The sequence below is a fragment of the Meles meles genome, chromosome 11, assembly GCF_922984935.1.
Source record: "Meles meles chromosome 11, mMelMel3.1 paternal haplotype, whole genome shotgun sequence".
NCBI classification, from domain to species: domain Eukaryota; kingdom Metazoa; phylum Chordata; class Mammalia; order Carnivora; family Mustelidae; genus Meles; species Meles meles.
Window position 1 is genome coordinate 81394635 of NC_060076.1, and position 12582 is coordinate 81407216.

The 12582-nt window shown below is 46.8% G+C and overlaps 1 protein-coding gene across 10 annotated transcripts in view; it reads left to right on the top strand.

The window, feature by feature from the left end:
• Positions 1 to 209: 209 nt before the first annotated feature.
• Positions 210 to 12582, top strand: part of PRUNE2 (prune homolog 2 with BCH domain) — a 260718-nt gene continuing 248345 nt past the window's right edge. For all 10 annotated transcript variants that reach the window (XM_046023988.1, XM_046023991.1, XM_046023994.1 and 7 more), the window contains exon 1: positions 210 to 393. In XM_046023988.1, coding sequence (XP_045879944.1) covers positions 358 to 393 — 36 coding nt within the window. In that variant the 5' untranslated portion in view covers positions 210 to 357. The remainder of the gene's footprint in view (positions 394 to 12582) is intronic.

Here is a 12582-nt window from a genome sequence, read left to right on the forward strand (position 1 = left end):
CGCGCGTGGGCCCCGAGCCCCGGCCCCGAGTCCCGGCCCCGAGTCCCGGTCCCGCAGGCGCGTGCCAGTGCGCGCGCGAGGCGCGCCCTGGGGCTCCCGGGCGGCACACCCACTTTCCTTATTAGGGCAGAGTCAGACGCACAGAGCGGGCGGCGGGGGCGCGAGGGTGGGGCGGGAAGCCCTGGGAGGCGACAGCCGAGGGCGCAGCCACAGCCTCAGCCGCCTCTGAGCGGCAGGAGGGAGCAGCGGTCGCTGCGCTCAGGCCGGCCAGTTTCCCGAGACCCCGCTTCTCTCCGCGGGCAGAGATCTTCCTCTGTGCCCCGCCGGGTACCCCTTGTCCAAACCTCTTGTGGAGACATGGAAGAATTTTTGCAACGCGCCAAATCTAAACTGGTAAGTTGGGGGAGCAATGCTATGTGCGTGTGTCTGTGTGTGTGTGTGCGCGACTGGATGTGTGTATCTGTGTGTGTGTGTGTGTGTGCGCGCGCGCGCTGATGAAGAGGAAAGGGCATTGCAGCAGAGACGGAAATAACAACTTTGCCACTTAGTTGTCAGGGTATGCGGGCTATCCCCTGGAAAGAATCTCTGGAACTCTGGTCCTTTACAGCAGGCAGTCTGTCTCCAGAATCCTCGCCCACAGGCAGGCGGAGTGCTGAGCCGGGGGTGGTCGACCTGGCAGAAGTTGGGTCCTGTGTGTCTAGCTTTGGTTCGTTTGGTCTGAGGTTGGAAAGAGGTAGAGCCAAACTGCAGTTTGCCTCTGAAGGCAAGAGAGTTAATGGGTGTGGTGCTGCTTTCAAAAATGAGCCCCGCCTTCTGCGGATGCAGTTACCTCGAAGTGGAAAGGGGAGGAGAAAATCCTTTAGAACTATGCTTTTAGCTGGAGATGGTGGCAAAGCGTAAGAAAGGAAGTTAGGGTGCTGGCTGGGAAGGATGTGCGAGGCAAAGGCAGAGTTTACCCAGGCATCCCTCACAAAGAGCTTGCTCCATTGCAGGAGTAAGGGACATGCTAGCGTGAATCGCGCGCCTCCCAGTCCCTGTTCAGATCTGTAATTTGGGCAGAGGCAGAAGGGGAAACCCCAACTGTTGCTGATGATGTGGGGTTTGCCAGACTATTGTTCTCCTGGGAGCAGACCGGCTCGTTGGCCCGGTACAGCTGTACCACTGTCCAAAGAGCGAACTGTGATTTTATTGTGTGTGTTGACAGTTGCCACATACTCTAGAACAAGAGACTCCAGCAGCTTCCTAATTCCAAACTATCTTGGCTCTCCAGCATAGCGGTAATGCACATAATGGAAATGTTTCTGTTTCAACACTTAGGGAAAAACCTCTGCTCATTTACAAGCAATATCTTTAATGAACAGTGAAATTATCTTTCCTGGGCCTGGCATAGGAGGAAATGCATCATTTATGATGCCTTTAACCTTTAAACCTTCATAGAAGACAAAATACAAAGTCTGCATTAAGGTGACATCTTCATCACACGGCAGGGTATTTGCAAGGTTATTCCCATAACGTATTTATGCTTGCACAACAAAGGGAGAGTAGACCCAAGTGTGATTCTTACAGTGATTTAACTCTATCTTTTAAAAGACCGTCTGAGTTGATTACTACTAATGTAAGTAATTTGTTTTGTACCTTAAGCCTCCTGGAGAGTCAAATGTCAGTGGGGATTTCAGAATTGAGAAAGTTGGTGGTCGTTTCTGTGTTTATGGCTGACCCCCTTATAGTTTTACTTGAGCACGTGAAGGAAAATAGAGATTTCAGAAATTGTGTGCATTTCTGCTGGTATACGTGAGCTCTCTCTTTTTTGTTGTTTTGGGTTTTTTTTGTTTTTTGTGTTTTTTTTAAACCTAACAATGAGTGAAAAGTGGTCAAAAAGGAAAGTCGATCATGCCAACTTATTTACTTATTTATTTATTTTGTTGGTGGGTGAAAATGAATGGGCCGTCATAGATACATGCAGGTTTAGGCTGCACCTGCGTTCCACTCCTCAAACATGTATTTTAACAATAAACATATAGACTGTGGGGTATGATGTGAGCAAGAGATTTGCCTCCTTTCTGAAGAACAATTGCTGGAACGGAAAGATTTCCTATTTCAGAGCAATCAGTTGAAAGTAATGGGTAAGTTTATTTACCGAGTCCCTTCACTAGCTGAGCAATTTGCTCTACACTATATAAAAAAAAAAAGGCAGGAGAAAGAAGTGGTAGCTTGAGATACTGTTCCTAGTTGCCTGTGTTAGCCAGAAGGACAACTACGGCTAATTTTTTTTTCTCGAAATAGGTTTCTTTTCAGAGATCACAGATTGTTTTTCATAGCCACAGAAAAGGTGTTTTGGTCACTTTGGGTGTCATATTTCTCCTGACAAATGATATTTTCTAGGTAAATAAAATTTTTACTTAATTTGCAACATTAACTATCAGAGTAGATAACCTTCTGTTTTAGAGGATGATCTTTGTTTTGGAGAAAAATATTAAGTCAATTATTATGACATTCATTTGTGAGAAGTATATTCATAGTAAATTAGTACTGTTTAAAAAAAACAGGCTAATACTTTGGGGAACATTTTAAGGAGAAGAAAATTGTGCTGGCTTTTGTTTAGGTCCAATTATACCAGAATTAGTTAGAATTTAGGTGTTCTGTTTAAGCTGTTTTCAGTCAGGAGTTAATATAAGCTTATCTGCATAAAAGTCTAGCTGCAAAGGCTTTTTCCTACCTACTTGACTTCTTGCTTCGATATTCTGTAGTCATGATGTGTATCTTTTAATAGTTTGGAGTCGTCAGTGTTCTTTCCAAAGTCCTAACATAACCTCACCATCGTTGGAACCAGGTCATTCGAATAGACAAAAGACATTTTAAATTGCAAAATGGAGTAACTCTTAGTCATGGATAAAATTTCCAATGATCAAAACTTTGGAGAAAGTGTGCATCATTTTTCCTCCTGACTAGGAGCATTTATTATTCATTTGTCATTGTGAGGAGAGAAAAAGCTCCCCCATTCTAGGCCAGGTCCTGGTGTGGATCAGAAATCTTTGAAGGGGGAGGAATGCTTTTGGATTTTTATTGGGTAGTTTGGGGCTTATTTCTGTTGAAATTGGGGGAGCACACAGTTCACTCTGCTCCTGTGGACCCTTAAGCTGAGGCATATTCACTGGCATAATCCCGGCCCCCTCTCCCCTAAATCTCTCCTTTTGATACATACCCTTCTTCCTGACAATATGCTGTATTTAAAAGAAATGGCAAAAGCAGACCCCCAAGTGTGGCCTCAGTGGGATCCCTCCTGGCACTCAAATGCTTCTCTGGGGGCCTGCTTTCTACCTGGTCAGGACTTGCTCGGGTGCCTAGGTCTTCTTGATAACCATCACTGATGGTGGAGGGCAGCAAGGGAGGTGGTCCCTTACTCCAAGCATGGTCTCCCAAAATGGCACCTTCTTGACAAATAGGAATGACAAATAGGAAATTAATGCAATGATTATTAAACAAGACAGTAGAGTAAGTAGTATGAGAGCAAGACCCCCGAGACGGAAGAGATGCTGACCGAAGTGTGGGCAATGCTTTTTACCTGCTTGCATTCCCCTGATGTGAGCACTCAGCTATGTTTCCGGTTCGGACCCCACTGCTAGAGCCGCAAATGAGAAGAAAAACATTTTCTTTTTCTCCTGCCAGTGCCCACCTGGCTTTTCTTCCACCTGCCCATTCAGAGCTCCAATAGGGACAGAGATCAAATCCTTGTAGTTCTAGGCTTGTCCTGAAGTTTTAGCTATGCTTTCCACTTTTAGTTTTTGCCATTTCTATGGTGGTGTCTTCGTTATTCATTGTAGCATTTCTATGGTAGAAAAATTGATGAAGGGAGGGAAAGAGGGTTCCCCGCCCACTCTACGCTGTGATTTTGGGAAATATCCTCCCCTTTCACAGTGGTCAGCTTGGAAAAGTATTCAGGCCAAGACCACCTCATGGTGACAGTAAATGGTCTAAGTTCCCATGAACTTTGGGAGGAAGAAATGAAATTAATGAAGCATCAGAGTCCCAGGGCCCCAGCTGGTGGGAAGCCAAGGTTCCCGCACTTGGCTACTGAGCCTCTCCCACTGCCTGGACCCCAGCAGCTGATGCAATTCAAGCAGCTGCTAATGGATGGCGGGGGGTGGGGGTGGTCACTGCCATCCACGTGCCCTAAGATGTAGATCACTAGGCAGCCTTGGGTGTTGGGTTGGAGAAGTGTCAGCTGCCTCTGGAAGGATCCAGAGCACATCCATGTCTCAGGAATGCTGTTTTCAAAGAGAGGGTGGGGATAGGGTCGCCAGTACAGTCTGAGGAATGCCTCTGTCCCTTCCGCAGGGACAGCTGCAGGTGAAGAGCTTTGTTCCGCAGCGGGTATTAGTCACCAAGTGGATGGACGCGTACAGGAGCGAAATTCCGCGTGACCCAAATGCCAACTTAGACTCTCTGGCGCGTGGCATAGGGACCAAGAAAACACATTTGGAAGTCTAAATGAGCAGCCACATTCCAGTTGTGGGGGGGTGGTTAAAAAGAAAGAAAAACCCCCGCAGCCTGTTTGCAGTGTCATCGTCCTGATTGGAAGTTGGAGGAATATATTCCTGATTCCTTTATGGGAAGGAAAGTGGGGCTCATCCATAAAAAGCGTCTCTAAAGTGACTGTTGCAGATACTTTGGAAGGGCTGCCGTGGTGAGGACTAGTAGGGATGGACGGAGCCCCTGTCTGAGCAGTTTCTTTTGGGGAGCTGAGCTGATCACAGACCAGGGGATCAGCTCCCTCCCCACCAGCAGCGAGGTGCACTTGAGACTTTGCCTGAGCATTGGTGAGCAGGCAGGAGACCAGGAATCCAAAGCACTTCTGTGAATGTGGTACCTCCCCCCACCCTTTGGAGAGAAGAGCCCTTCATTGCTTTAGTCCCAGAGCCAGCTCAGACCAAGGGCTGTGGATTATCCAGCCCCAGGGGCTACGGAGAAGAGTCGGCTTTTTCAGTGTAAATCTCACAGTGGATTGGTCTGCCTCAAAGGTGAAAAGAATTAGTCACTGCTACTCAGAACCTTGGGTCTTGGAGGACGTGATTAGGTGAGCAAGGAAACCGTTTAATTAATGACTTGGGAATATTTGATGTTAACCAGATAAAAAGACGAGAGCTTTGGTATAACATGTTTATTTCTATTTGTACATTTATTTGGGCAGATATTAACATTGTTTGGGGTTTGGGATGCCGGTCTAGAGAGCTCTTGTAAGCAATGGTGGCATGGTGATAGAGATATCACTCTCCCTGTACATCTACTCCTCCCTGAAGTGCTAGCTGAGCAGAGAAAAGGGTGAGGGGGAACTACCTGTGTCTGGATGAAGGCTGCAAAAATGGAAAGAACATCTGGTTCTTTCCAGAGGTGAAGTGCATGGTGTTGCCTTGGCCACTGATTCTGTTTGGACCCTGGGGTTTATGGGAGAGTCATAGAGTTCGGAGTCATCTTTGAAGAGAAACTGGGAAGGGGCAGGACTGACATAGTCAGGAGGCCAGCATTCACATGGAGTTTGATATGACTGACATCCTCTGGGCTTGAGCAGTACACAACCTGCACAATTGTACATGGCTTCCCTGCCCCAAGTCTCAGACTAGCCTACTCAGAATCTCTGACAATGTACCAGGTGCATTTCTATCTGAGCCCTGTGGCTTTGGGCTTTGGTTTCCAGGGAAAGGTAATCTTTTTTCTTAAGAGATCTTGGGAGGCAAAGTGGGTGCTAGAATTGCTCTGAAAAATCCAACCCACAAAGTCTGGGTTGGAAAAAATAAGTTGACAACACTGTCTTAGTTTTGTTTGTTTGTTTTGTTTTGTTTTAGATTTTTAAAAAATTTATTTGTCAGAGAGAGAGAGAGAGAACAAGCAGGGGGAGCAGCAGGCAGAGGGAGAAGCAGACTCCCCTCTGAGCAAGGAGCCCAATGCAGGACTTGATCCCAGGATCCTGGCATCATGACCTGAGCCAAAAGCAGACCCTTAACCGACTGAGCCACCCGGGCATCCCTTTATTGGAATATTTCTGACTCATAGATATTTTAAATTTTCAACCACTCTTTATGGAAAAGAAGAACAAGGCCAACACTTAACCAACTGAGCCATCCAGGTGTCCCTGGTCTTGGGTTTTTAAGCTGACAAATGGGATAATGATACCCACTTTGCAGATTTGTTGTAAAGCCCAAAATACTATCTCAGCAGTCCTCAGCACAGAACCTGGGAACAGTGGCTGCTTCCCTCCGTTTGTCCCAGCCTGTGGCTCTCTGCAGTTTCTTATCTCACCCAATGGCACTATTATCCACCCAAGTTTCTCCAGCTGGAAACTTCCTTCTCCTCCACCCCATTCCCACCCACCTTATCCCAGGCATCCCTGAGTCATCCGGATGACAGCAGTGGTGGGCTCGCCAGTCTCCAGTAACGCACTCTCCCACTGCTGCCAGGGAGAGCGTTGTGAAAGCACCGTTTGCCCCTCTGTAAACCTCAAGACCCTTCTGTTGCTCTGAGGAAAACAGACGGCACTTGCAGCAGGACCTTGGGATCTGACCCAGGGTGCGGCTCGGCACCTTCGGGCTTCTCCTCCTCCTTGGCATAAGTAACACCCACCCTTTCTTCAGAGGAGGTGAAGAAGGGACCTCTCCCTGAGGGACCTCTTCCCTCTCCACCTCCTCCACTTCATGACTCCACGTTGGGTTTTCCGGTAATGATTTTAGATCTCTTACCGCAACTTGTCATTCTGTCTCTACTGGGGATGTTTGTTTGATTAATCAGAGTAAAAAAACAGGTCTCTGTCTATTGGATTTTGTTCACCATTGTACAGCAGGGCCTGGTGCAATGCCCGATGTTTAGGAAGTTGTTTGTTTTGGCAGTTAATCCTGCCATATAATCGTTAATTAAGTACAAAGAGCCTTCCAATTATGTCACCTGGAGAGTTTATTTATTTATTTATTTATTTATTTATTTATTTGACAGAGAGAGAGAGAGATCACAAGTACAGCAGCAGGCAGAGAGGGGGAAGCAGGCTCCCTGCGGAGCAGAGAGCCCGATGTGGGGCTCGATCCCAGGACCCTGAGACCATGACCCGAGCCGAAGGCAGCGGCTTAACCCACTGAGCCACCCAGGCGCCCCACCTGGAGAGTTTTGCACCCATTGCTCCGTTTGGCCATTGTGTCTGGTGTGCCAGTGTCCAGACCAGCCTGAATGGCATCAGTCACTCTGATGTGGCGATCCGGGCAGCAGATGGCACAAGCCTCACGGGTCACCAGATGAGGGACTCCTTCTGTCCGCACAAAGATCGTTCTCGCGTTGTACAACTTGTACTTGGCCGTCTGTGGTACAAAGCAATACTTGGTTATCACAGATCGGACAGAAATTCTCTTCGGTCTCGTCAGTGCTGATGACCTCCTGAAAATAGCAGAGTAGGCTCTCAGTTTGGCCCTTGCAGTTAAGTTAACCTTAATGAGCTGCCGCATGCGGATCTTCTCTCCTTCATTTCTTGTCAGGGAGTCCTTAAGTCTGTTCCTTAGAAAGAGACGAGGGAGGACATTCTCTCAACCTGTGGGGACCCGGAGGTGGACGATGAGCAAACACACTGGTCGGTTGTTCCAGCATCCTGGGCTTTGGGGCTGCAGCCGGCTGCAGGTGCTTCTTGGGACCGTGAGCCATGCCTGTGCTGGTCCCCAAATCATAACCCATTATAGTGGCTCCATAAAAATGAAAAAGTGGACGGACACATGCTGACTCCAAGTGATCGGAGTCTGAAGAAGGGCCGACGACAGTCTGCGCAAACCAAGGTCGGTTTTCCTAGAAGCGGGGGAGAAAATTAAGGTCAAGGAGTGCCATCCGGCACTTTGCACAAAGTCTGTATTTCATACAAAATGTTACTGCAAACGAATGAGGCCTTTTTATGCATGACTGTTGGGAATCTGCAAATACTGGTTGAATTTAAGCGGGAGTGGATTGGAGAGAAGCAAGGAAGGGAATCGTCACTAAAAGCCTCTGCAAAACCGCATTGGATAGATCAGCAAATGGAGGTGATTCATGCCATAGATCCTCCTCTGTGAGGTTCAAAGAGTAGAAATTGCTCTTCCCCAATCCCGGCTACCACACCAGGTACGCCCAGCGGATTCTGCTTCCTCTGGGGTAGTACTAATGGCATGAGAGGGACTGGCAGGGAAGCTTTTCAGAGTCCTTGAGAGGAAAGGTGCGGGCATTCCAGATTAGTCTCATTAGTATTTCTGTCCAGCCCTGACCCTGCAGACCTCGTGCACGGGATCAGCCCATGCATTGTCCTGAAGCAGACCCCTCCTCCGGCCAGTGCGCTATTTGTTGTAGAGCTGTGCCCACGGTCCTCCACTTCATCGAACTCTCAGCGGTGTGACCAGACTTTCCCGGGTACTCTTATTAGCCTATGAAGCAAGAGTCTTTTAGAAACAGTGGTGTCCAAAAAAATTGCATATCTTTGGCTCCATGCATTTTCTATTTCTTGCTTTGGCGGCCAGGAAGCTCAAAGCTATGTTGATGCTTACTCCTTAGCTTAGTATTTCTATAATACATTTTTCTTATTCTTTCTTTCTTTCTTTTTTAAGATTTTATTTATTTATTTGACAGAGAAAGATCACAAGTAGACAGAGAGGCAGGCAGAGGGAGAGGAGGAAGCAGGCTCCCTGCTGAGCAGAGAGCCCGATGCGGGACTCGATCCCAGGACCCTGAGATCATGATCTGAGCCGAAGGCAGAGGCTTAACCCACTGAGCCACCCAGGCACCCACATTTTTCTTATTCTTATGCTTAGTTTCTACCTTGTCATACTTGTTTTAATGTGTGTGGGTTTTTTTTTTTTGCTAAGTTTGTATTTTTTTTAGTTTTTTTTTTTTTGTTTTTGTTTTTTACAAGCAGCTTATCATTTTGAACCCTGGCAAGAATAAATACATAAATTTTACAATAATGTCTATGATCATGAACATGTTTGGGCAACAGGTCTGGTGTAATTCAGAGTTTATCTACTCACATCTGGGAATTAGCTTTTTTTCGTGATTGCAAATAGTGTGGGAGCTTCAAAACATGTAGTTGAAATTAGACATCAATCAACACAATCAAAACTGTATCTTTGCTCTCATCCTTAAAGAGCAATGCCTTCCCCGGATAAGCAGTTATCTCACATTCCTGTACCTGAGCCCATAACCTGGAGTCCAGGATGCAGCCCATAGTAGATGCTGCCAGGCCAAAGCAGGAAAGTTTGGGAAGAATTTCATCGAGCATTTTTAGATTTGAAGGAAACTTGGAGATCCTTTTGTCTTCCTCATCACTTCTTTCCCTTAAATGCATTTTGGCATGGTGGCTGATGGTGTGAGCCAGATGCCTAATTTCAAAGCCTGACTTTGCCATTTTGATGTACTCGTCAGATGACATTAGTTACTTAGCCTTGCTGAGTCTCGGTTTTCTAACCTATAAAATGAGAACAATAGTAGGGGCGCCTGGTGGCTCAGTGGGTTATGCCTCTGCCTTTGGCTCGGGTCGTGATCAGAGGGTCCTGAGATGGAGCCCCTCATCATGTTCTCTGCTCTGCGGGGAGCCTGCTTCCCCCTCCCTCTCTGCCTGCCGCTCTGCCTACTTGTGATCTCTGTCTGTCAAATAAATAAATAAACAAAATCTTTAAAATAAAAATTTTTTTAAAAATGAGAACAATAGTAGCACACCCCTCTTAGGGCCGTTGTGGGTGTGAATGTCCTAAGATGAGAATATGCTCTCCATCCATAGAGCTGAGCAGTATAAAGTAATAAAAACATGAAAGAGATCACAGGTGGAAAAGAGAGCCAGGAAGCCCTACTGACATTTCATAGAAACAGGAACAGTTCTTAATTCTTAGCTTTTTTTTAGTTCACCTAAAATTTGGTGAACTGTCTTCCCTCTAAGAAATCTGTCTTCCCTCTATGAAATCTGTTTTTTCCACTGAATGTCCACAATGGTCTTGTGAGGTCGGTATTATCCTCCTTTTGCAGTTGAGGAAACCGAGCTTTAGGGAGTCAGGAAGTTGGCCCACGTTCTCACTGCCAGTGAAAAGCAGAGCTAGAGTTCGCTCCCAGACCAGCCGCCTCCAGTTCCAGGACTCCCTTCTCATAGACTCCAGTGCTTCTGCCCCCCGATCTCCCAGAACACTTAATTCCCTTTAAATGAAAAGTGAACAACTTGACAGGTTTATAGGGGGATTGGATGGTAAGTCCGCTTTGACCCGAGAGAAGTTTATTTCTTCGTGGCGACCGTTTTATATTAAAAACCCTCAGACAACTGAGTCATCAACGAATATTATTGAGAACCAGCTGTGAGGAAAATCTGTGGCTCGGCCGGCTCTGATTTGGTTGGACAAGCTGGGAGACACTGCTCACTGCGTACCCCCGTGAAAGGAACACAAAAGATTGATAAGCTAGTTGGAACACTGGCGTGCGACTGGCTTTTACAGTGGTCAGAAATACTGTGGCAACTTCATGAATTTTTAATAAAGAGAATACATCTCAAAAAAAGTTTGAAGTTGTCCCTTACTTAACCAAAAAGATTGTCGACCCAACTTTTGGTTTGACGGATGTCTTCATAGCTGTTAGTCTGATGCTGGAGGCCTTAAGGAGCCCTTGAATGACTGACTGATCAGTCGATCTTACAGTAGGGTGACTCACTGCAGTGACACAGAGAGTGTGGAGGAGAGTTGGAGTCGGTGCCAAGCCTGCTTCTTGCTCCTGAGTCTGTCCACTTAGCCGCGGCCCTCAAAGCTGCTGGTTATACCCCAGACACATGTAGGAGTGAAGGAAATGGGAGGAGAGAGAGAAGAAGAGAGGCGCAGGTGGAATTGGAAAGAACTAGAAGAAAAGAGAAGGAGAAAGGATTTGGGGGACACAGGGAGGAGTCATGAGGCATGGGAGAACGTCCTTCCAAAACCCAGGTTGCAAGGAGTCGTAGGCCAGCACTTCCTGTTTCTGGAATTTACTCATCTGGTGGCATCAGCCAACCCTTAGTCTCCTGGAGGGTGGAATTACGCAGGAGCAGCTTTCTTTAGGCAGCCAGAACTGATGACTGAAAACACACACACACACACACACACACACACACACACACAGGAGTGTTACTGTGCCAGAAAAAGATGAGATTGTGCCATTTGCAACAACACGGATGGACCTAGAGGGTGTTACGCTAAGTGAAAAAGGTCAGGCTGAGAAGGACAAATATTGTATGATTTCACTCATATGCGAGAACCAAAAAAACAGAACTAGTGAATAAACAAACCCAAAGTAGACTCGGGCCTATAAATACAGAGAACAGGGCACCTGGGTGGCTCAGTGGGTTAAAGCCTCTGCCTTCGGCTCAGGTCATGATCCCAGGGTCCTGGGATCGAGTCCCACATCAGGCTCTCTGCTCAGCGGGGAGCCTGCTTCCTCCTCTCTCTCTGCCTGCCTCTCTGCCTACTTGTGATCTGTCTGTCTGTCAAATAAATAAGAACTTTTAAAAATAAATAAATAAATACATGCATACATACAGACAGACAGACAGACAAGAAACTGGTGGTTGCCAGAGGGAACAGAGTTGGAGGGATGGACAAAATGAGTGGAGGGGAATGGGAGGCACAGGCTTCCAGCTATGGGATGAACAAGTCAGGGGAGTAAAAGACACAGCACAGGGTCGATGGTCCGTGATACCGTCATAGCGTTGTATGGCGGCAGACGGTAGCTTGCGGTGAGCACAGAGTAAAGTTTAGACTCGTCGAATCAGTGTGTTGTACACCTGCAATTAATGTAACGTGGCACGTCCACGAAAGTCAAATAAAGACATTTTTAAAAAAAGAAAAGAAATCTTTAAAGTTAGTTCTTTCCTCACAGGAAAAATCCCCCCAAACTCTATCTCTGAGCCTATTTGTGAGGTTACATCTGTAAAACACTCAAGAGCAATGCTGGGACACAGGAGAGACCCACGAATATTAACCATCACCATCATCCTCGTCCCCATCACGTAGTTTGTGCTTTGACAAAGTAGTCACAAGCCTGATTTTCTCAGAGCACAGTGACGGAGGAAAAAGTTGCCTGACAATGTAATTGCTGCTAACTTACAAGGGAGGGAAGTGCGCAAACAAAACCAAAATCAAACAGAACCTATAAGCAGCAGACCCTGGCCCCCCATCAGTACCAGTCCTTCTGGGGTAGGTCAGATAGTTCTACGGATCTGCACGGTGTCTGCAGCCATGACATCAGGGACATCAAGTACATTGCTGATGTTCGCAGTGACAACCCCGTATCATCAAGGAGGAAAGATCGTTAAAGCTCAGTGTCCTGTTTAAGGAGAGAGGTAGGACATGCGAGCAGTTTCATAAAAATTTCCAATTCAGATAATTTGAATAGAAACAAAATGGAAAGGAATTGTCACGTGGAGGGCCAGCTTCGTGTCTGCAAAAGTGGCTCGAACAGGAGACCTCGTTCTTGCCGGAAGCTAGGTATGTGAAATGTCATGGTTTTTATAACAAGTGATCACGAGTCAGGAGGGAGGGCGATGGTGCTAAAAATGTGAGCCTGATGTGAGGAGGCAGAAATAGGCCT